The sequence below is a fragment of the Geotrypetes seraphini genome, chromosome 6, assembly GCF_902459505.1.
Source record: "Geotrypetes seraphini chromosome 6, aGeoSer1.1, whole genome shotgun sequence".
Taxonomy (NCBI): domain Eukaryota; kingdom Metazoa; phylum Chordata; class Amphibia; order Gymnophiona; family Dermophiidae; genus Geotrypetes; species Geotrypetes seraphini.
In genome coordinates, this window is record NC_047089.1 from 143,574,496 (window position 1) to 143,598,452 (window position 23,957).

Below are 23,957 nucleotides of genomic sequence, written 5' to 3' on the forward strand. Positions count from 1 at the left end.
TTTCTCTATATAGGCCTAAAGCCACAGGAACATTTCTCTACAGAAGTCTATACCACAGGAACACTACACCACCAAGGCCAAGCCAACGGAACAGTTCTCTTCTACTGAGGCCTAAGCCCCAGGAACATTTCTCTTTTACTGAGGCCTAAGCCAAGTACTCACGTGCTCCTGCACTACCGGAAGGCAAAGGGAGAAGTGCTAGTGTTGCACTGCACAGGGAACTATGCCGGCACCTGTGGTAGGACTTTTCTTCATATAGGAAAGGACCCTACGACCACATCAGCTTCTTCTCTCCACCAGCTGGGAGGGTGGGGAAGGGACCTGGGTGGACCCAGGTGTTGCACCTACAGTTGGCTCAGACTGGCCAACACCCCTAGGCTCTACTGAAGCCACAACAGAAGCAAACAGCCTTCTGTCCTCAGGAGCCGAAACGAGGAACCAGAACGATAGCAGCCATTTTTCAGATCCAGGAAACTGGTGCTGGTAGCTACAGCCAAGCCTGGCTGAAATCTACTGCAGAATCCAGGAGCTGTAAGAAACCCATCCTCAACCTGCTGGAGATAGAATATACTGATTGGCCAGGAGGATGTGCATCCAAGATATACTCAAGGATAAATCAAGTGCTCTGGATGTAATCCCACCTGTCTCTGGATTCATCTGACAAGGAATACCGTGTTGGGAGCAATTTAATTTTACAGGACCATGCTCATACAAACAACATGCAAATCATATGCACGCTGTTTGTGCAGAGTAGCCCCATAAAAGAGGGGAGGAAGTGTGCCTGGTGCCCTCTCAGAAGAGCAGTCACAAGGCACAGCTCCTCCCCCCCATCCCTCCTATCAGCTCCATTTATTTTGTCCTGCTGCTACTGCTCTCCTTCCTGCCAGCTCATCTTGATCGTAGCTCTGGAGCTGCAATCAGCTGTGCATCAGGGCAATCCCAGATCAGCTGAGTCAGCAGGATTCCCCAAAATCTGCCAGTTCAGCTGATTGGGTAGTCCCATGCCGCTCAAATGACCATGGCTCCAGAGTCATGATCAAGATGAGCTGGCAGGGAGAGCAGGTGCTGCCTGCTTAGCTGTGGTGGGTTCAGCAAAGGACGATCTTGCTTGACAAACTTGCTACACTTCTTCAAGGGAGTAAACAGGCAGATAGAGAAGGGTGACCCAGTCGACATTGTAATCCCCCATTCTGCATTTACTGGAATTGATAGACCGATTTGGTAAATTCTCCGATCTGTTCATGATACCCTTCTATTATAATGCGTCAGGGTATGTATTGGATCCTTCCTGAGCTCATGGAACATCTCCCTGATTGGCTTTACTTAGAATGGCAACTCCTGTCCCCGTTGCGATTGTGTCACATTTTAAGTATCAAGTTACCAAGGATTTATAAGGAAAATAGAATTGTATTATCTACATGGCAGACATTAAAATTTATTAATAACATAATACCTATTCCATACCTAGTCCTTATGATTAAATTCCAAGGTTCAAATTGGCGAGTCTAAGATCCTATGGAAGCACTGGCTGCAGCCAGGCATATGCACATTGAATAATGTGTTATCAGACGGGAAGATACTTGACTTTTCACGACTGCAACAATCATTTGGTATTTCAAAGTCTCAAGCATTTAAGTGGTTACAGTTGAAGCAGGCCATTCAGAAGGGGGTTCCCTGATTGGCACAATTTAAAAACTCAGTATAGCTTGCCGGGCCTGTGTTTCCAGACAGATTTGCTAGGGCATCAGGCAGCCAAGTGGTATAAATTAATATCTGAGCATCTGAATAAAAACCCAAAAACTAGTCTAAGAGACATTTGGAGCATTGAGACAAAGCAGCTAATTTCTGCTATTCAATGGCCACGGATTTGGACTTGGAGGATGAGATGTACAGCATCAGCATCTATAAGACAAACCTGGTTATTTTTGTTATATAGAATTTTTTGACCCCTGTTTGGTTGCAAAGGGTAGATAGTTCTAAGTCTAATAGATGCTGGCATTGTCATCTGGATATAGGGACATTGGATCATCTGCTCTTCTTTTGTCCCCTGATACTTAAATTTTGGCAATCCATTTGGGGGTCAAATCAATAGGATATTGGAAGTTCCATTGGCATTGACATATGATGCAGTGCTGTTTGGTACGTTATTAATGCCCAAGAGTCCAATAACTTTATATAACAATAAATTATTTCTCATCATGACAGGAGTTGCCATACAGCTTAATATGAAGCATTGGAAAAATTGGGACAGGTTAAATTATAGTTTTTGGTGGGAAACATTGTGCCAAACTTATAAGTTTGAATGTATGAGTTCAATGCATTTGGGCCATTATAAGAAGTTCAAGGAAATTTGGGACCCATTAACAAAATTTTGTAAGAATTGATTATTAGTTTTGCCCTTTGATTCTGCACATCCAGGATGGGTGGGGTATGCAATTTATTATTTGATTGCAAGGTTGTTTATCTTGATCATTTGCATTATATTAAGTGTTTTTACACTTTTTGGAAGGGTGGGTGGGGATGGGGAGGGGGTTATGTATTTATTGTATCATTTGAAGGAATTGAGTGCTGTCTATTGTGTTCATTGATTGATAATATGTTGCACTTTGTGCTGTTTTTAAAATGAATAAAGATTTAAAAAGAAAGGGATTCTAAACACTTTCTTCCTGGGCTATTGGTAGGACTAGGCTCATATTCTTGGGCTTCAAATTCTGGGGTTGCAGGGTCCTTGTCACATTATGTAGTTATGTTCTTATGTGGTAGAACCCAAGCACTGGATGTATTCTTCCTGCCTTATCTAGAGAGTTTGAACATGTAGTGAATGAGAGGAGATGAGAGTCCCAGAAACAATCAGTCAGATGGGACATGGAGAGTATGGAGACACTGCAGTGAGGTTGAGAAGGAGCAGAACAAGGCACATGCCTTGCCTTATAACTGAAAAGCACTAACAGTAAGAAGGAGGAGGACAGGGGCTGCCAACTACTTGCAGCAACTGGGAGGCACTATAAAGGAGGAAAGAGATGCAAAATCTGTCCAGAGGAAGAGAGTGGAAACAGAGATTCTGGAGAACATGAGACAGTACATTGCAAAGGAGCCCAAGAGATATTAATCTAGTGAGTTTGATACTTTTTGCCATCATCTTACTTTGTTTTTATGGACATGAAAGGCAGGTCTATTAATTAGATGCTCACACCTGCATTAAGAACATAAGAACTGCCTTCTCCGGATCAGACCTATGGTCCATCGAGTCCGGCGATCCGCACACGCGGAGGCCCAGTCAGGTATACACCTGATGTAGTTTTAGTCACCCATATCCCTCTATGCCTCTCGTAAGGAGATGTGCATCGGTAGAAACATAGAAACATAGAAACATAGAAAGATGACGGCAGAAAAGGGCCAAGGCCCATCAAGTCTGCCCACTATAGACCCTCCCCTTAAGATTAGCTAGTGTTTTGCCCTGACCCTCTTAGGGATCCCACATGGGCGTCCCATTTATTCTTAAAATCTGGCACGCTGCTTGCCTCGATCACCTGCACTGGAAGCCCGTTCCACCGATCAATCACTCGCTCCGTGAAGAAATACTTCCTGGTGTCGCCGTGAAATTTTCCGCCCCTGAGTTTGAGCGGGTGCCCTCTTGTGGTTGAGGGGCCTCTAAGAAGGAAGATGTCATCTTCCACTTCTATACGTCCGGTGACGTATTTAAACGTCTCAATCATGTCTCCCCTCTCCCTGCGCTCCTCTAGAGTGTAGAGCTGCAAATTGTCTAGTCTTGCTTCGTACGGGAGACCTTTAAGCCCTGAGACCATTCTGGTGGCCATTCTTTGGACCGACTCGACCCTTTGCACGTCTTTGCGGTAGTGTGGCTTCCAGAATTGCACGCAGTATTGCAGATGAGGTCTCACCATGGCCCTGTACAATGGCATAATGACAGCAGGCTTTCTGCTGACAAAACTTCTACGGATGCAACCCAGCATCTGCCTTGCCTTTGAGGAAGCCTTCTCCACCTGATTGGCAGATTTCATGTCTGCACTAATGATTACTCCCAAATCTCGTTCCGCTGAAGTCCTGGTACTGTATTTAAACTTATTGTATGTTTTGAATTTGGACTCACTCTACTGTATTATATGTGGATTTATTGTATTGTATTAGTATTGTACTGTACTTGTTATTCGCTGAATGTCCAGCCTTCTTACAATGTAAACCGCCTAGAAGTCGCCTGACTATGGCGGTATAGAAAAATAAAGTTATTATTATTATTATTATTATTATCTAATTTGCCTTTGAATCCTAGCACAGTGGATTCCTTAATAACCTCTTTTGGGAGAGCATTCCAGGCGTCTACCACTCGCTGCGTGAAGCAGAACTTCCGGACATTTGTCCTAGACTTGTCCCCCCTTAGCTTCAAACCATGTCTTCTTGTCCTTGTCACGTTGGACAATGTAAATAATTTATTTTCCTGCTTATCGATGCCTTTCAGTATTTTGAACGTCTCGATCATGTCCCCTCGCAGCCTCCTCTTCTCAAGGGAGAACAGTCCCAGTTTCTTGAGTCGTTCCTCATATTCCAAGTTCTCCATACCTCTTATTAGCTTCGTTGCTCGTCTCTGCACCCTCTCCAGCAGTTTTATATCCTTTTTTAGGTTTGGAGACCAATGTTGGACAATAGAATAATAGCATATACTGTATGTGTGCTGGACAAACACATATGCAAGTAAATGCCAAAAGTCTGCCTAAGATCTGTTCTGCAAATACTCACTTAATTTACATTGGGGCAATTCTAATAACTTGACGCCATGATGCAGGCATCACATTGGGGTGAAGTTAGCACCAATTCTATAATGTCATTTAGGCACACTTAAGCCATTTCAGAATACTAGCATTTAGCAGTATTGGCATGCCAAAATGTAGGTGTGCCCACTTATGATAGAGCAATGACTGGTGTAAGTTGGCATGCCTGTGCACCTGGCAGTCTGTGCAACTATGTGTATTCTATAAGCTTAGCACATCACTTGGTGACACTGAAACGTAAAGCCCCCTGTCACAATATATTCAGTGTATCACAGACCTTAATTTACAAACCTGTGGTGCTGGCTTATGATGTCACTTGAATGCTCCGGGCTCTATGCTGAAAGACTTATGTCCTGCCTTGCATCTAAGAAGAATGCTGGCCTTGACCCTGAGGAGCTGCCTATCCAGTGACACATTTGACTCAGTTTGGAGGTATGCAGATATCCTTGGACATGGACTTCAAACTACATGGTGCCCCAGGAATTGGGGGTTATCTGAAGATGACATTAAAAATGTTCTCATGGTTTGCCTACCCACAACAAGAAGGCACAGGTCAATCACTTACCATGATGATATCATGAAATACAGGACATCTCTGATAAATTGTATATATAGTGCACTTGTAAAAGACACGGACACACACCAATACACAATGTCACAATTTTCACAACATACACTGATAAAACAACAACAACAGAAGATTATCAGCTCCTGCACCTACCATTCAAAGGTTGAGTTCTGTGACCCGTAACAGCTAGGTTACAAGTGGTTTTTTCCAGTAGGGAGTGTATTAATATTCCATCCAACTTCTATTCCTTTTATTTGTATTAGGGGCTTCTGAATTTGTTTTAAAACTTTACTTTTGTGTACACCTTGTTTTTGCATTTTATCTTTGTATTCATTTTATATTCAATGTAAACCGGCCAGATATTTGTTTGATGGTCGGTATATTAAAATTTAATAAACTTGAAACTTAAATAAATATTTCTCTATTTACCCCATGTGGTTTGGGTTGCTTATCTGAATAAGAGGGAATTCAGAATTTAGGTCCTATGTTTAGATGTGTTTCCCCTGAGATTTAGTACCATTGTTTACATGTTTATGTCGTGCATTCCCCAAAGGGGAGTGTCATAGTTGATACCCTCATAACACACCCAAGGTCTGCCCATACTTTGCTCCCATATGCCTCCTTTGCAATTATGTGCTAAACAGTATCTAGCACAGGGGTGGGCAATCACAGTCCTCGAGGGCCACAACCCAGTCGGGTTTTCAAGATTTCCACAATGAATATGGATGAGATTGATTTACATACAATAGAAGCAGACCATGCAAATTGATCTCATGCATATTCATTGTGAAAATCTTGAAAACCCGACTGGGTTGTGGCCCTCAAGGACCATGATTGCCCACTCCTGGTCTAGCATATAACGTATGAGGGGCATTCAATAATTTATCTACTTGAGAATGACAGTAGCAAGTCTGTTGAAACTAGTCTGTGCATGTTGTGATATGTTTAAATGTTACTCATGCACAGTTGTGGTTCAGTGCGAGTCTAACTTTCCAAGAGACAGAATGTCAGGAGAGTCCTCATGCGAATCGAGTAAGAAACTACTAGACTTGGAGCACTGTTAAGTGATAAAATTGTTCACAAAAGAAGGGGAAAAAACAAAAGGAGATCCAGGAATGCATGACTGCGTTTTATAGTGAGACTGCCCCATCATCCTACAAAGTAAAATGTTGGAGCATGCAGTTTAAGTGTGGTAGAGAGTCCATTGAAGTTGACCTTTACACTGGATGGCCTGTGGAAGCAACTTCCAGAGAAAAGTGCAAGAATGTTGAGGATTTAATTTTGTCAGACAGACGAATTAAGGTTTCCTGAATAGCTGAAGAAATGGGTATCTTGGCAGGTACAGTTTGGAAAATAATTCATGAAAAGTTGGGCATGTCCAAGGTTAGTGCAAGATGGGTTCCAAGAATGCTGATGCCATGTCAGAAGGCCACGAGGTCCCAGTGCTGTTAGGAGAACTTGGAGATGCTCTTTGAAGACTGAACTTTTTTCATTGTTTGATGACTGGAGATGAGACTTGGGTTTATCACAGAGATCCTGAGTCTAAAATGGAGTCAATGCAGTGGAAGCACAAGTCATCTCCCACACAAAGAAAGTTCAAGACAGAAAAATCTGCAGGCAAAGTAATGGCAAATGTCTTTTGGGATGTTGAAGGATTTTTGCTTCATGCCACACAAGATAACTATAACCAGGGAGAGTTACACCAACACAATGATAGCTTTGCAGGAGTCAATCAAGGAGAAAAGACCAGGAAAACTCACAGCGGGCGTGCTGCTTCTTCACAACAATGTGACAGTGCATATGTCATGACAATCACAGGTTGCCATCTGAGAATATAGGTTTCAGCAGCTGAACCATTTACCCTATAGACCCAACGTGGTTCCCTCGGATTATATCGTGTTCCAAGTTTTGAAGAAATCTCTCTGGACAGCGGTTTTCAAGTGATGAAGACATCAAAGAAGCTGTAAGATCCTGTTTTGAAGGTCAAACAGAAGAATTCCTTCCAAAGGGGTTAAAGTCATTGCAGGAAAAATGGATGAAGTGTATAGAGCTATCAGGAAAAGATAAAACAAAATGTTTTGAAAACTTTTCTTTCTTACTGAGGTAGATAAATTATTGAATGCCCCTTTTGTGTACATGCCAATTCTAGTCACCTCTGATGCGCATAAGTGTTAGTATTCTATAAACTATGTGCACATTTGCATCTAAAATTACCATACGTATCAAGTTACAGAATGAGAAGAATAGTGCATATTTAAAGAGGGCATACACAGGAGTGGAGAAGGGTAGGACTCTGTGGCTGACATAAATGAGGATACCTACATGTTAGGTTAAATAGTAAGCTATGCTTGTGTTCTAAAGCAGAATCTAGGCACCTTAATTCCATTATAGAACAAACTCTTATCATCTGACCTTGGGGTGCCTAGATGGAGGTGCCTATTACAGAATTAATGTTCCTCAATATTCCTTATTGTTTTCATTGCACTACTTGTATGTGTTTTTGTTTGCTTAGAGAGAACACCAATATCTGTCTTCATTCCCTCTGTAATTCCCCCACCTGAACACAGTGTATCGATGCACCTTCTTATCCAGTGTATCTGTCCTGACTAAATTGTAAGCTCTTTTGAGCAGGGACTGTCTCTTCTGTGTTTTGATGTATAGTGCTGTGTTTATCTGGTAGTGCTATAGAAATGATTAGAAGTAGTAGTAGTAGGGCCTGATGAATGTTTTTTAAAAATTTTATTTAATTCTAAGTTATTACTTTAAGGACAAAGGGAACTGTGAAGCTAAGGGAGGATCAGCTGGAGTAGGAGTAAAAGGAGCTATCAGAAATATAAAGGAGCTCTCAGAAATATAATATAAACTTGGCTTTCACACTGTTAAAGGAATAAAAACTATGGCTAATTTTTGTTGATCATTTTCTTTTTTATTCATAAAAGTTTGGAATGACCTTCCTTCTATAATTAGAGTTCTCTCTCATCTACCCACTTTTCGTAAAGTACTGAAGACATATTTATTTCAGAAATTTACTAATGATCCTTCTTTTTCAAATAATCAATCATAAAAGATAAAATTCTGGCCTAAACGATATAGTTTCTGTTCTAATCTCCTGTATAACTTTATTAATATTTTGTTAACCAAGTTGAGCCCTCCTGTTGGGATGAATCGGTATAAAAAAACCTCAAAAGATTAGATTAGGGAGCAGAGTGACTGTTCTCTGTTCTGATCTAAGCTCCCCCTAACCCTTTCTCTTCAGGTTGCCTGGAAGGGAGAGGCTGAAGCAGGCAAATCTCTACTGTTCCGGAGTCTGAAAAGTCTCCAAGTTACAGAGTACGGCTCATTCTTAAGAATATGGATGTGGCTTCATTTGATTTCAGTGAACAGTATTTCCAGTGGCAAAGATTCCTACACATCTCCTGCAGCAGATTCAGGAATGATGCATGGTCACATTAAGAACAGTGTGTGGTTGTGCATGCTGAACTTTAGAGGGAACACTGGGGGACAGTTGGCCTTTTTGTCAGCTGGGAGCAGAGGTAAGCAGCAAGAATCTTAAAATCTACAAGTTCTGAGTTACATACAAATCTGACTTAAGAACAGCTTTAAAAACATAACTCATCTTAACCCGGGGACTGCCTATAACTATGTTTCAGGTCATTCCCCCAGAAATTAAGCCCTGCAAATGACTATCAGCTTCCCTTAGCTATGTTTTCAATGTACATTGCTTGTGCCTGTCCAAAGATCATTCATAGACTAGACAGCCAGCCCTTTTTTACTTTATTTTGTATGCATGAAGAGAGAATGGAGAGAACATTTTTTGAATTTGCCACAAACACCAATAAATAATGTGTCCCTGCTGCTGGGGTCACCTTAAGCCCCAACAAATCAGGGGACCAGCTATACATAAAAATAGGTGCTGTGTTTTCCAGGGACCTATTTTTGTGTGTGCATATGCTGGGGTTATTTTATGAATGCCTAGAGAGCATGTAAAATGCTATATTCTATATGCTCACGTTGCCTGTTAAGTTACCATCTGAGGGCTTTATTGAATAAAGATGTTTTCCAGTGGAACAAAATGGAAAAAGTTCAGGTCTTCTCTGCTTGATTTTCTGCAATGGATAGACCTTGGCCATGCACATACCAGACCTATAAATACCCAAATTCTATATAAGGTACTTTGAGTTGCATGTATAAATCTCGATATGTGCCAAATTTGTGTGTGTAACTTAATTGAAAAACGAGTCAATTCACACTGATAATTGGCTTCTTAACAAGCAATTATTAGCATTAATTGGTTTTAATTTAAACTTACGTGCATAAATTTCAGTGCAGGATTTGTACCTAAAATTTACACAGCGTGCCAAAAATGTGGCATGGAAACGAGGGGTCATGGGCATGCCTCAAAATTACATGTGTAATTATAGAATAAGGGACATCTGTGCCTACTTTTAGGCACAAGGTTTTGCACTACTTTTCCATTGGTACAAATGATTGTGCCTAAGGTTAGGCTCCTGGGCAATTGTGCCTAACTTTAGGCGCCATTTATAGAATAGCGCTGAGGTGGGTTCTTTTCTGTACCAATTTTTTAGGCACAATGGGTGAAATTCTAGAAATGGCGCCTACATTTAGGTAACAGTAGGTGCTCTACCAGCGCTAAGTAATAAATGTTAAAATGGCAAAAAACAGTACAGTTAAATACAAGCTGGAATCGCGCCTACATAGGCACTTTAGGCTGCTGAACTCCACTATGGGTGTGGCTAATACCAGAAGTGGCATTAGGCAGTTAAAATGCCTATGTAGGCGTGATTAAAAATGATGAAAACCCTGGCCTACATTTCCAGTGCCTATCTTTCGCAGAGGCATGATTCTCTATAGGGCGTCGTCACGTGTTAGACACGCGATCAGCGGATGCTTTTTAGGCAGCCACCAATATTAGCACCCTATAGAGAATCTGGGCCAATATATATAATTCAGTTCAAAATGGAGAATGAGGAGTTACACTAAGGTAAAATGGTCAATATCAACTGTGAAGCAGCCAAACGGATAGTCAAGCTTTGGGTGTGCTGCTTACTGCACGTTGGCTTTTGCTAATTTTCTTTTGCAGGATCACAGCTTAGTACTCTGAAGGAAAATCTGTAAGAGTAAGAGTGTTCTGAATAAGTTCATTAAATCTCTGTGCTTAATGCTGTTCAGGATGTTTCAAGAATTGGAAACGTCTATGGGATGGTGCATGGATAGTAGTTGTGATTACACATTATATAACTCTCTCTATTTTTCTGTCAAAAATGCACCAATGCTGGAACTCTAATATATGTTTGAAAGTGTATGACATATACTTCTTAAAGTTGCCACGAGATGAGTGCAGCGGTCTTTGGTAGGGGAGAAGCAAAAAACCTGACATTTGAAATCATTGTTTTATTAACAAACAAGTAATAAATGTTAGCTATTTCACCAAATCAAGCACACAATCAGCTTGAGAGTGAGTATGTTTAACTGTTAACATCCTTCAAAGTAGTCTCCCATCCTGAAAACTGTAAACAACTGTCTGCTGTGTGAGCTGTAACACTGTCATGTAGGATTATGGCGTTGTGCAATAATTCTGGATGTTTTTCCCGTAGTGCACGATGCAGATGGTACTGCAGAAATACTGTGCATTCACTGTGTATCCCTCACAAACTGGATGAGGCACAAAACAACCTGGGAGACTACTTTGAAGGATGTTAACAGTTAAACAATTTGTACTTGTACTTTGTTGTTCATATTGTATACCATAATAAAATGATGATTTCAAATGTCATGTTTTTTGCTTCTCCCCTACCCTGCTGCACTCATCTCTCATCTGGTAGACACACAGTTTCAAACGTATATATTGGATTTCCAGTGTTGGCACATTTTCGAGATTAAAAAAAAATAGTTGCCGTGACTTATGAATCAACCCTTATATAACATGTATAGATACACCTATTGATATATACATAAACATGTGTACACATATATACATTTCTTTACTCTGAAAAAATATTTTAACACAAAGACATTTTTATCTGCTTTTTTGACAAATTTCACAATCGTTTGTGAAACACAGTGTCCAGAATAACTGAGTTGTCCATGAGAAAACAGATTCCTGTAAAACGGCAGTCCCTAAGACAAGTGAGCACCAATCCGTACCCAGTGAAGCCCTTGTCGTGTGTACTGAACTAGATGCTCCATACTGCTGTGCAAGGTCACAGGTCCCATCAATGCATCCAGGTCATTAAAGAATTCTGTGAAATAAAAATATCAGAAGTAGAATATTTAACTATTACATGCCTTGATATTATTGCACAATGTGGTCTAAAAGGATATGGGTTACATAAGTTATTTACATTCTAATTTTTCAAACATTTCACAGAGCAAAGTCAGGTGATATTTGAGAGGTTATAAACAACGGAATTGCTCATTCTCCCCAAAATGCTAGAATACTAATTTCATTTATTTTAATTTGGGGCCTATTTACAAAGCTGCGCTAGCAAGAAAAGAGTGTGGTGTAGTGGTTAGAGCTACAGCCTCAGCACCCTAAGGTTGTGGGTTCAAACCCCAGGATTGCTCCCTGTGACCTTGGCCAAGTCACAAGGGGCAAATTCTATATGAAGCGCCCATAAGTTAGACGCAGATATAGGCACTGTTCAGTGCGATTCAAGTACAGTTGGGTGCTGTTTAGTGAATCACACTGAGCAGCACTATTTTGGAGGCGCCCAATAAATAGGCCAGCTCTAGGCACATCTATAAGTTAGGCGGCCATGCGAGCGCTTAAGATGCTTAAGAGCAGCGATTCTGTAACAAGGCGCCTAACATGTAGCCACGCCCACGCCTAACATGCATAGCGCCTATTTTTTTGAAGGCCGCCTAAATTTTTAGAGGTGCCTACTTACAGAATCACTCTTTCTTGCTAGGCGCCTAAGTTTCAATTATTGCTGATTAAAAAGCTTAATTGGGCTTGTTGTTCAATTTAGATAGGTATATAAACTGTTATTATTATTATTATTATCTAGATGGGCGCCTCCAAAATAGGTGCCTAACATTAGGTGCTGGTTACAGAATTTGGGCCTTAATCCTCCACTACCCCAAGTACGTTAGATAAATTGTGACTCACCAGGAAAGACAGGGAAAATGCTTGACATACCTATATATAAACCACTTTGAGTGTAGTTGTAAAACTACAAAAAGTTAGTATACAACTGGTAATTCTAACATGCTACAGCTAACTATTAGTGCATACTAATTCAACAAAGCTAATGAGAAAAAAATTCCACATTGGGGCAGAGAATGGACAGATTGCACATTAAAGATAACTGAAGATGTAGCTAACTGAATTGTGTTATCTGAGGTATAGATAACATGCAGTAATGGCTTTTTCTTTGTGCTGATTGCTCAGCAACCACCCCAAAGAAATGCTGGGAATACCCCCAATGATTAATGCAGATGTTTTATAGGTACTATGCATACAATTTGGCAATTGCCATGTGGTATCTACAAAATATAACTTCATTTCAATACAGTAAACGCCTTTGGGTATTACATACCTTTTTAAGAATCTACTCAATGCAGAGTACAAACAGTCAAATTATAAGTGTGAGAATCCAACATAATTAATAAAAAAACCCAATTATAGTAATCACAAATAATTAAAAAAACATGAAAGTAAATCATAGGAACAATAATTACAGGTCCCATAAAAATATAAAGAGGGAAAAGCCATAACCAGTGTGGCAGTTATACCTAAAACTATGCCTAAAACTTTAATACAGGAACTAGCAAGGAAGGATAGGAGGCATCCCAAAGAGTTTGAGAAAGCTTTGTTGTAACTAGGTAGATGGGGTAGCACAAAGTTTGGGATCCCTGGTCAGTGGTAAATGAATGGAAAGGGAAAGGAGATGAAATCCAAAATACTGCCTATCTGTAGTTATTTATATTGTACCAGGGTCAATGAAGGATTATGTGACTTGCCCAGTCACAAGGAGCTGTGATGGGAATTGAACTCAGGGATATTCCCCAAACATGCCCCTTAAAGAAAATTAGTAAATTTTTTAGCACGTGGTATGTGCATGCAAAAAGACAAATTTACTGTGGGATGCCAGCGCATGTCCTATGGTAAACTTTTAAATATTGCTACTCCTTGGGTTTTGGCCAGGCACTAGTGACCTGGATTGGCCACCGTGAGAACGGGCTACTGGGCTTGATGGACTAGTGATCTGACCCAGTAAGGCTATTCTTATGTTCTTATATTCCTGACACTTTCCAACTCCACCCGGACAACTCCCCAACACTCCCAAGATCCTCTTGCCACCCCCTGACCCCCCAAATGCATCCATACCTTTATCTGATGGCTGGCAAGAAGGATGCCCTTGCCCTCCTGTTGGCAGGCCCGCCACTGAAAAATGGCGGGCCTTCCCCTTCCTGGTGCATTCTGGGATGCACCGGGAAGGGGCCTAAGGCCCTGATTGGCTCAGATGCCTAAGGCCTCTCCCAGAGGAGGGGCCTTAGTCACCTGGGCCAACTGAAGTCTTAGGCCTCCTTCTCAGTGCATCTTCCGAATGGTCAGATACCTAAGCAGCTGCTGAGACTGTGTGTTCACAGAATCAGGCCCTTAGGGCCTAATTTTATAAATGACGTCTTAGGCATTGCCAGGTGCTGAAATTGAGGCCACTTAGTGATTCCTAACTAAAATATGCAGCTAACCTAAATTAAATCAATTAGCTTAAACAGCATGGTAATTGACCATGCCACTGAAGTTAATTGAATAATTAATTAAAAAAATTAAAAGTTAAAAAGTTAGGCGTGAAATTCCATGTAGCGCCTAGTGATGCTTAACAATGCCTACCTGAAAAGTAGGCGTGGTTAGGGGCACAGAATAGACGTAGTTGAGTTAGGCATCGCTAGGCATCCGAGATAGGCACCAATATATTAGACCAATGAAAACCTGGCCTATGAGAGGCCACTGAAAAGTTCTCAGCCCAACCAACAAAGTTGGGGTAGTCTCCATCAAGGGCTATACACTTAGTCCAGTGATTTTCCACTTTTACCAATCTGTATTTTTCCGACTAATGTAAAAAGTGGAAAATCACTTTGTTGGTTAAGAACATAAGAACATAAGCTTTGTTGCTGCTGGGTCAGACCAGTGGTCCATCGTGCCCAGCAGTCCACTCACGCAGCGGCCCTTAGGTCAAAGACCAGTGCCCTATTTGAGTCTAGCATTACCTGTGTATGTTCTGTTCCAGCAGGAACTTATCCAACCTTTTCTTGAATCCCTGAAGGGTGCTTTCCCCTATAACAGCCTCTGGAATAGCGTTCCAGATTTCTACCACTCTCTGGGTATGCACATTTATGCTGGTCATAGACATGGTGTAAGTAGGAAGCCTAAATTGGCATATAAATAATGACTTATGCTAGTATTCTTTGATGGAATCTGACTGTTCAAAGGCCATTATAATATTTGCGCTCAATGCAGTACATTTTGGCATCCTTTATAGATTTGCTTCCAATATAACTAATGTGCATTAATCTATGCCTTCCACACAAGAACTGACTAGCAGTGGCGTACCTAGCCAATGTGACACCCAGGGCCCATCATTTCTTGACCCCACCCCATCTGTATGAAAAACATGATTTTTAGTAACAATCCACATGTCACACAAGAGTGTACCTAGGAAAAGGAAGCATCTTACATACTGCAGTGAGCAGTACAACATCAATACACCCATTGTAAAACTAAACAAGCCAGACTAGTACAGATCAATCCTGCAGTCAATCCTAACAGTATGGAATATGTAATAACTAACCCCTCTCCCTTTTACAAAACTGTAGTGTGGTTTTTAGCCATGGTGGTAACAGCTCAGACTCTCATAGAATTCTGAGCATCAGAATTGTTACCAACATGGCCGGTGCTAAAAAAATGCTCTGCAGTTTTGTAAAAAGGGTGATAAAATAGAAATATGTAGACAAAGGTTAAATTGAACCACCAAGAAGCTGGCCTCTGCATACAATGCAACACACAGAAACAGCGATGCATCTCCCCCTAAAGCAAAAAAATAAATAAATTGAATTTTTTTCTACCTTGTCTTCTCTGGTTTCTGCTTTCCTCATCTTCTTGTCACTCACTTCCTTTTATCCACTGTCTACCCTCTCTCTGCCCCTTCTATATGGCATCTTTTCTCCTTCTATTCCCCTTCCAGAAACTTTATGCTTCCCCCTTCCATCTCTCCCTTCACCCCATTGGTCTGGCATCCATCTTCTTCCCTTCCCTCCTTCAATCTCTCTCCTCTCTTCTTCTTCCCTTCCCTCTCCCACAATCCCCATGGTCTGGCATTTCACTCTCTCCTCTCCCTTCCACCCACTTCCATCAGCATCTGCCCCCTTTCTTTCCCTCCAACCCAATTCCATCCAGTATCCTTTCCCTGCACACCAATTCCATCAGCATCCGCCCCTTTCTTTTCCTCCAACCCAATTCCATCCAGTATCCTTCCCCCTTATGTCTCGCTCCCCTTTCCCTGCACACCAATTCCATCAGCATCTGCCCCCTTTCTCTCCTTCCACCACCCTTCCATACCACCCTGCCCCTTTCTCTCCCTCCACCACCCTTCCATACCACCCTGACTCCCTTTCTCTCCCTCCACCACCCTTCCATACCACCCTGACCCTCTTTCTCTCCCTCCATCACCCTTCCAAACCACCCTGACCCCCTTTCTCTCCCTCTACCACCCTTCTATGCTCCTCTCTCCCTCCAAATCAGCAAGGTCCCGTGATGACTGCTTCTGCTGACTCTGCTCCGGAAGACGTAAGTGATGTCGGAGGGAGTGGGCCGGCAGATGAAGGGAATTGTGGAAAGGTCCCGCGATGACTGTGGCTGCCGGTCTAACCCCTCCGATTTCACTTACCTCTTCCGGAGTAGAGGTGGCAGATGGTAGTCATCAAAAGACCTTCCTGCACTTCAGCGCGGCTGCAGACTCTGCTTCGGAATAAGTACGGCAGCCGTGCTGAGCTGCAGGTGCTGTTTAGAGCAGCGCAGGAGGTTCCGGACCCAGCTGGCCAGCTGTGCACCCCATAGGGCTGGCACCTCGGGCAGTCCACACCCCTGCCCCGCCCTTGGTATGCCACTGCTGACTAGTCAACAGAGTCCTTATGTCCTTGCAGTACTCTAATCATATTTAATGTAGTTTTGGAAACCAAACCGAGGTACTGAATTTGATATTCAAAGTGATTTAAATGGCCAGGAGGTGCTCCAGCTGTTTAAATCACTTGCTTGGGGCTAACCATGGATAATTGGTGGCACTTAACCAGTCAGTGCCGCTGAATATCTGAGTTTAGCGCCTATGCCAAAAGGCTATTCCGTCTGTAGTCTAGTGGTGGAATTGGAACTTATGTGGTTAAATGCTGGTAATTAGCACTTAACTGCATAAATGGCATAACTAGCATATGTGACACCCATGGCCGATCATTTTTATCACCCCCCTCCTCTATATGAAAAACATGATTTTTAGTAATAATCCACAAGTTGTACAACAAGAGTGTACCTAGGAAAAGGCATCTTACACACTGCAGTGAGCACTAGAACATCAATATACCCATTGTAAAACTAAACAAGCCAGATTACTACAGATCAATCCTGCAGTCAATGAAACATAAAACCAAGCCGTTTGTACATGCAGAACACAGAAACACCTTCTCCCAGTATGTTACTATAAATAAAAAATGATTAGATCTATTTCATCCTTACTTGAACCATCATCTCTCAATATTCTAATCTATTCTTTTATCACTTTGCAATGTGTTATATCAAGGAATTAACCAAAAGGAAATAAGAAGATTACAGATTACTCAAAATACGGCAGTCAAACTTCTCTCAAAGGCCAAAAAATACCATCATGTCACCCCTTTATTGTTCAAGGCTCATTGGTTGTCAATTACACACATAATAATCTTTAAAGTTCTGTTCCATCCCTTTAAAGTTAAACAAAACAACTCTCCAAACTACATAGATCATTTACTTATTCCTTAAATTCCTGCCAGATCTCTACGTTCTAGTCAACAAAACCTCTTAACTGTTCCCTCTTCAAGACAAACAATTTATGATACTACAATTTTTTTCCATAACAGCCCCCATACTTTGGAATGCTCTTCCACCTTACCTGCAACATGAAACATCCCTCACAAAGTTTAAGTTTAACCTTAAAACTTTCTTATTTAGTGATGCTTTTGACTAGATACTTCAGTCCTTTCTCAGATCTAATTGGTTCTGTAGCTTGATTGTAGATCATTGATCGATCTAAGAACTTTTCCCTCCCCTACCCCTTTTATCCATTTCCAATCCCAATCCCTTTCTTTCCTATCAAGACAATGTAGTTCGTCCCCAGCTCCTTATGTTACTTGCCTATATGTATCACATTTATTGTCACATTGTATGTACTACATAATTTAGTTAGTCTATATAAGTTATTTATACCCCTTTTTTATTGTACACTGCTCAGTTATACAATGATTGGTATACCAAAACTAAAATAAACTTGGAAACTTGGAATAAGTAATCACAAACTGAAAATACAAATATGTAGACAAAAAGACTGAACCACCAAGAAGCCAGACTCTGCATAGTACAATGCAACATCATAGAAACAGAAACAGTGATGCATGTTTCCTAATATTGTACAAAATATGAAGATAGCAGATGTAAATTTGAAAAACTGAGAAATAACAATCATCATTTTAAAATTAAGAAATAAATATAAAACAAAATATGGTAAATAAGATAAAACCATTTTATTGGCGTAATACATTTTTCAATTAGCTTTCAGAGGCCCAAACCTCCTTCCTCAGATCAGTAAAATACACTGCAGTAATGGTATCCTGTCCTGACCTAAGAAAGGGGGCTTTGGTCTCTGAAAGTTAGTAAAAAATGTATTAAAATTAGTCCAATAAAAAGATCACCTTATTTCCATTTTCTATTTATAAATGTTTATCAACACAGCTACAATACTACTTTATCCTAAAGCAAGTAAATAAATATAAAAAATTGAACTTTATTTTCTACCTATGTTGTCAATGGTTTCTACTTTCCTCATCTTCATGTCACTCTCTTCCTTCCATCCACTTTATGCCCTCTCTATGCCCCTTCCATATGGCATCTGCCTTTTTTCTATTCCTTTTCTAGAAACTGTTTCCCCTTTCACTTCTCCCTCCTCCATTGGTCTGGCATCTATCTTTGAAAGTGTAGCTTACTAGTAGAGTTGCTGCCTCTGCACCCAGAGGTTGTGAGATCAAATCCCAGTGCTGCTCCTTGTGACCCTGGATAAGTCATTTAATCCTCCAGTGCCCACCTCTTTGAATGTAAGTTTTGAAATGTCAAGCCACAAAAAGACAGTATATAAGTCCTTATACCCTTCCCATTTTCCCCTTCCCTCCCTTCCCCATGATCTGGCATCTTTGTCTCCTTCCCTTTCATCTCTCTCTAACTTCCCTCCCTTTGGTTTTTAGCATTTTTCTCTTCTCCTTCCATATCCTCAGATCTGGCATCTCTGTCTCCTTCCCCCCTTTCCTCCTCCCAGATCTCATATCTCTGTCTTCTTCACCTTCCTCCCATGCTCTGGCATCTCTCTCCTCTCCTTCCCTCCTTTCTCCCATAGTCTGGCATTTCTCTCTCTCCTTTCCTTTTCTTTCCTGGTCTTCCTTCTCAATTTATTTTCTGCCTCGGTCTTACTATCCAATCCTCAATTTTGTTCTTTTCATTGTGTCTACCTATAGCTTGCCATCTCTTTTCCTTACCTGTCCAGTATCTCACTAACTTTATCTTCTTCGCCTCATCCAGCACGTGCCCTTTTTTTCTTTATCCCCTCCTTCCATCCAGCATGTGCCTTCTTTCTCTACCCTTGCATCCAGCATCTTCCCTTTCTCTCCTCTGCACTTCTATCCATTGTTTGCCCCCTCTCTCCACTTCCATTTAGGGTCTGTTCTCCTCTATCTCTCTCTTCCCCACTTACATCCAGCACCTGCTCCCCTTTCTCTCTCCTTCCCACTTCTATCTATGCTGGTTCTGTACACAGGATATTGGAAATATCAGGCATTTTATTTATGAATGTTCTTACGTTAAAAACTTTTAGTTATAGATTTGGATAGCTATTAGCAATATTTTTAAAAATCTGATTCTATTTTTTATAAAATTGTCTTATTTAAAAGGCATTTGTTTTCATTCACTTATGGCAGAATATGATTGCTTATTACTAGATTCTCTTTTCGCAATTGCCTCTTGAAAAGACCTTTCCAAAACAATCTATGAAAAATGGCGAAATTAAACTTGCTTAACTTTTATGTGGGGCTGCTGAAAAGCTCTCAGCACAACCAACAAAGTTGGGGCAGTCTCCAGTGAAGGCTACATACTTAATCCAGTGATTTTCCACTTTTTTTGTTCCATCAGAAAAATGCAGAACGAAAAAAGTGGAAAATCACTGAACTACGTGTATAGCCCTCATTGGAGATCATCCCAACTTTGTTGGTTGGGCTGAGAACATTTCAGCAACAACCCCCCCCCCCCTTTTTATCAAGCTATGCGAGAGGTTTTTAGTGTAGGCTGGCAAGGTAAATGCTCTGATGCTCATATGAATTCTATGATCATCACAGCATTTATCGTACCGACCCATGCTAAAAGCCTATAGTGCATCTTGATAAAAGGGGCCATAATTCTCTTAAACATTTTGATATAAAATGGTCTGTCTTGAAATGTTATCTATCATCACAACCTAACTGTTCTTATAGCACTTCTCATGTATTGTGATTCATGTATTTATTGTGACTCATTTATCTGTTGTATAAGATGTTCTGCATTGCTATTATAAAATTTTCAATACACATAGACTAAAAAAAATAACTAATTTACTATACTGGTTACACTTTTAATCAGGTCATTGGACCCCATATGAGCTATTCATCAACTAGAACTACATCTTGCTAGTTGCTAAGCTCATATCTGAGCTGTTTCAATATTTTATATATGTAATTTTATTGCAAACCACTTTGGAATAAAACGATATAGAAATTTTAAAAATAAATAAATAAATAATTTACCAACATATATAAATGGAATGAGATTAGAGGAAAATGAACATTAATATACCCTAACTTTTAATTATAAGTGACCCAGAATGAAATCATGCTGTGTATAAGGTAAAGGACTATGGATTTGATATATCACTTTCTGTCATACAATCAAAGTGGTTTATATATTCTATACAGGTACTTCGTCCCTACTGAGTTCACAATCTGTTTTTGTGCCTGGGGCAATGAAGGGTTAAGTGACTTGGCCAGGGTCCTTTCCTTCCCCTGTTAGTCTACTTGTGTTCAGTTCATTCCCTTGTCTTGGTCTCCATACCCTGTTTGTTGTTTGTTTGTTGGGTTTTTTTTTTTTTTTTAATTCTTTATTGATTTTCAATTCAATTACAAACAAATAATATAATGAACAGCATTTACATCCAATCAAGTAATACAATACAAAATATATTCCTCATCTCTCCCTCCCACCCTCCCTGGATGTGTGTGTAAATCAAATAGGAATTAAAAGCTTATACAATTAATCAGATTTAACAAATTCTGTTAATGGACCCCATGCTGTTTTAAATATTTTATTATGTCCCAATATTTCCAAATTCATTTTTTCATATCTATAACATTGACACAAAGTTTCCCAATCCAAAAGAAAAATTTAGCCTGTCCCAGTCTTCCAATTCCAGGCGATCATTTGCATGGCAATCCCTGTCATAATTATAAGAAGTCTGCTTTTATACCTGTCTAATGGATTTTTAGCTTTCAATAATGTCCCATATATGACCATATCATATGACAATGGAATCGATGTTTCCAGTATCATATTAATTTGTCCCCATATTGATTTCCAAAAATTGAGTATCAAGGGACAATAAAACAACAAATGATCCAGTGTCCCTACTTCAAGATGACAATGCCAGCATCTATTAGACTTAGAACTGTCCAACTTTTGTAAATGAACTGGGGTCCAAAAAATTCTATATAACAAAAAAAAACAGGTTTGGTTTTTTATTTTATTTTTCCTCTTGTACACTTTTTTGTTAAAAATTGCAGTATATCAAATAAAATAACTGTAACTGCCACAAAGAGCTGCAGTGGTCATAAGACCAATTATTTTAAAAAGGGAGAAGACAAGTACCCAATGCATGATGGTTTTTGGGTTCCATTACATGACTATGGAAAAAGGCATTAGCCTTCAAATGTTGACATAATTTACACACCTTTGTTGTCTTTGGTGAGATTGTCAGCAATCTCCCAGTAGTCATAGCTATGCAAGATACTGTTGGTGATGGTGACATGGTTTGCTGCCATCTGGTGAATTCTATGTGGAATGCTGATGATAGACGTAGGAGAGGGGGCACCAGTGGTCGAGCTACTCCCCTGAGATCCAGTTGAACTGACTGGAGATGGGTTTGGGGACAATGGGGATGGAACTCCTGTGCTCCTGAAAACAGTGTCAACAAAAAAATAGTAAAAGCATCTTGTTTTTTCTATATGCAGTCTCTTTTTGGATTTCATATTAGCTGATTCCATTTTATTCTAAACATAGTTTATAGCTTATTAAAAATTTGACTACTAACTTGCAGAACCGAGTGGTATACAACCTAATAAAGTATTGAAAGGAATTCCTTATTATGATCAAAGTTATAATAATGCATAAGTAGAGAGAGAAAGAGGGACATTTTCGAAAGTATGTCTAAGTCCGACTTTGGACATTTCCTGTAAAATGTCCAAAGTCGGACACACAGAAACAGCTATTTTCAATAGTTGAATAGAAATCCAAAAATATATTTTTTGAAAATCGTCTACTTAGACTTCTTGATCATCAAAACATCTAAGCTGCTAAAACGTCCAAAGTTATACCCCATTTTCAACCAAAAAAATGGGATGCAGTTGGATGTAAGGGGAGCCAACCTTGTAATGGACTGGCCACACAGACATGCCAACAGAGCGTGGGGCACCTTAGAGAGAACTGCTGTAAACTTGACATAAAGGGTATCACATGTACAGCTCACCTTATAATGTAGAGTGAGCCCCCCAAACTCCCCCAATACCTACTATACCTACCTGATTACCACCTCAATAGACCTTATGGCTGCAGGTGGCACCTATATGGCAATATAATAGGGTTTTATTGGGCTATGGTAGCCTCACACTTTCCACCATAAATGGTTGGAGTGGCTTATGGGTCTGGGTCCTCCTCTCTATTGTTCACTAGCCCACTTACCAGGCTACTTAAGACACCTGTGTGCTACTCTAGTAGGCTTTCATATATGAAATGCTGCTGTTCTAGAGACAGGTATCTACATTTTCATTCAGATTTTTGTGGGGTGGGAGGGGCTCTGTGACCATTTAGAGAGTGTTGTTGGGGGTGAGGGCATTACTTAATCTCTCCAATGGCTACCTGGTCAGTTTGGGTACATTTTGGGCACTTAGATGCTTCTAAAACAGGTTTAGGTTAAAATGTCTACGTCAGGGGTGTCCAACCTGCGGCCCAGTGAAGTATTTTGTGCAGCCTCGGTTGAGGGCGATGCAGTGTTTTCCTCTACTGTCCCTGGGTGTTTACCGTCTTGCCGGCTCTCTCTTCTGTCTTGCTGCAGCGTTTGCATGTTTGTGCGGCCCCAGAAACATTTTTTTGGGCCAATGCGGCCCAGGGAAGCCAAAAAGTTGGACACCCCTGGTCCACGTTCTATCTAGTGCATTATGCTGAAACCTTCTCACCTAATAGAGCTCAATGTATACCACTACCCATCTAGCGGCTACAGATATAAGATAATTTTGTATGGACCTTCAGAATGTAACCCAGCAATTTATACTCCAGGCTACTGAGGTCTCCATCAGTCCAATCTTTATTGAAACTTATCCATGTTATTATTTATTTTTTTCTTTGCTTTAATAACTTTTCTAATCTTTTTTTAACTTTTTATGTGAGTATAATAGCTACTTAGCTCATAGTAGATCCTCATCTACATCACCACCTCTCCCAACATGCATGTTTCAAATGAAACTTTCTTCAGGGTCGAGGGGCACTAAGAAAATCAGAGAATAACATTAAATGGCGATTTTTCATTTCTCCTATTATCACAGAGCTTCTAAGCTTCATAATAAAGCAAGTAGGACTCAGAGGTAGAGCAAACATACTACTCAATACAGCCCAAACGACAAAATCAAAGATACCTCAATCTCCCTGAATGGCCAAGTCTTTCCCTTAACAAACTCCTTAAAAATACTCGGAGTGACTCTCGACCGCAACCTTACCTTCGAAGCTCACACCGACCTTCTGGTCAAAAAAGGCTTTGCCACCTTATGGAAGCTAAGATCCATCAGAAAATACTTTGACGCCCCCTCATTCCGCCTACTTGTGCAATCCTCCATCTTAAGTCTAGTCGACTACTGCAACATCATCTACCTGAGATCTTTCAAAAAAACCACACAAAGATTGCAAATTATTCAAAACATGGCAATCTGACTGATCTTCAGACTAAAAAAATGGGAACACATAACTCCCTACTACCACAAACTTCACTGGCTACCCCTAG

The 23,957-nt window shown here is 40.5% G+C and overlaps 1 protein-coding gene across 1 annotated transcript in view; it reads right to left on the minus strand.

The window, feature by feature from the left end:
• Positions 1–8,891: 8,891 nt before the first annotated feature.
• The window catches only part of AFF3 (AF4/FMR2 family member 3), a 568,800-nt gene continuing 553,734 nt past the window's right edge, over positions 8,892–23,957 (minus strand). Inside the window, exons 20-21 of the mRNA XM_033950007.1 lie at positions 21,639–21,862; positions 8,892–11,615 (exon numbers count right to left, since the gene is read on the minus strand). Coding sequence (XP_033805898.1) covers positions 11,494–11,615; positions 21,639–21,862 — 346 coding nt within the window. The 3' untranslated portion in view covers positions 8,892–11,493. The remainder of the gene's footprint in view (positions 11,616–21,638; positions 21,863–23,957) is intronic.